We start from the raw sequence: 1,018 nt of genomic DNA on the forward strand, positions 1-1,018 counted from the left end.
GACTCCACTGTTTCTCATGGGGTGCCCCCCACCTCTCTCCCCCTGTGCTTTTTGTATGAAAAAGCAATGATTTTGACAAAATACTTGAAGCTGGCTTCCCTTCAGCTGGAATCAATCCTCTGACACTTTTCCTCCCTGTGAGAAGCTTGCAAAATAAATCAATGCTTTGCATAAACAAAGCCCTGGAGAGGTATTGGTAAAAAAACAGTGCTCAGGAGCTTCACAAATGAATTTTTTTCCAAAAGAGAAAAGCAGGAAAAGTTTGTGTTTTTTTTCTCCATAACCCCTTAACCCAGGGAGGGATTTCTTTATCCACCCAATTTCCCCCCTCCCACAACCTGAGAGCCAAATTTCAGTTTGCTGAAAGGTGCCTCCCCTTCCTCTCCTTGAATTAATTGAAATAATTCCTTGAATTAAAACCCCTGTTGCTTTCCCTGCAGGAAAGCTTCGCTGCTGATGCTGGTGCTTTGTCCACCCGTGCCCTGCAGCCTCTGACGTGAGCACAGCAGAGGGGAGATGCTGCAGGGGCGAGCGGCCAGTTGGGGCACTGGGTGTCCCCCACGGGTGGGCAAGCATCCTTGTGCTACCATGGCTCCCATCCCCAAACTGGCCAGGGCTCCGGGAGCCCTCGCTCTCACCTGCTTCCTACGTGCTGGCGTTAGCTTCCTGTGACTTTAAAGTTCCCTCGGCACACAAAGCAAAAGAGGGAGGAGAAAGGGTTTCATCATCACTCCCGAGAGCAGACTTATAAAAACTTTGCGCTCACGCTGCCTGCCTCACTCGCGGGCTGGGACGTTTTTTGGTGTGGACTGTGCAGGCTGCCAGCAGCAGGACAGGCCGGAGAGGGACGGGAACCTGTGTGCAGCCCAGCTATTCGGGGCTCCCTGGGAAGCCCCCATGATGGGAGTCCACCCCGAAGCTGGCAAATCCCCAGTCAATGTCCCCAAAAGGTCCGGCACCTGCTCCCAGAGTATCTTCTGCAACATCAAGGTAAGGAGCAATAACTGGCAGGGGTGCG

The 1,018-nt window shown here is 52.6% G+C and overlaps 1 protein-coding gene across 1 annotated transcript in view; it reads left to right on the forward strand.

The window, feature by feature from the left end:
• The first annotated feature begins 900 nt into the window (after positions 1-900).
• The window catches only part of LOC104270805 (solute carrier organic anion transporter family member 2A1-like), a 29,359-nt gene continuing 29,241 nt past the window's right edge, over positions 901-1,018 (forward strand). The window contains 1 exon segment of the mRNA XM_009865276.1: positions 901-990. Coding sequence (XP_009863578.1) covers positions 901-990 — 90 coding nt within the window.

Source organism: Apaloderma vittatum, unplaced genomic scaffold, assembly GCF_000703405.1.
Source record: "Apaloderma vittatum isolate BGI_N311 unplaced genomic scaffold, ASM70340v1 scaffold4382, whole genome shotgun sequence".
NCBI classification, from domain to species: Eukaryota; Metazoa; Chordata; class Aves; order Trogoniformes; family Trogonidae; genus Apaloderma; species Apaloderma vittatum.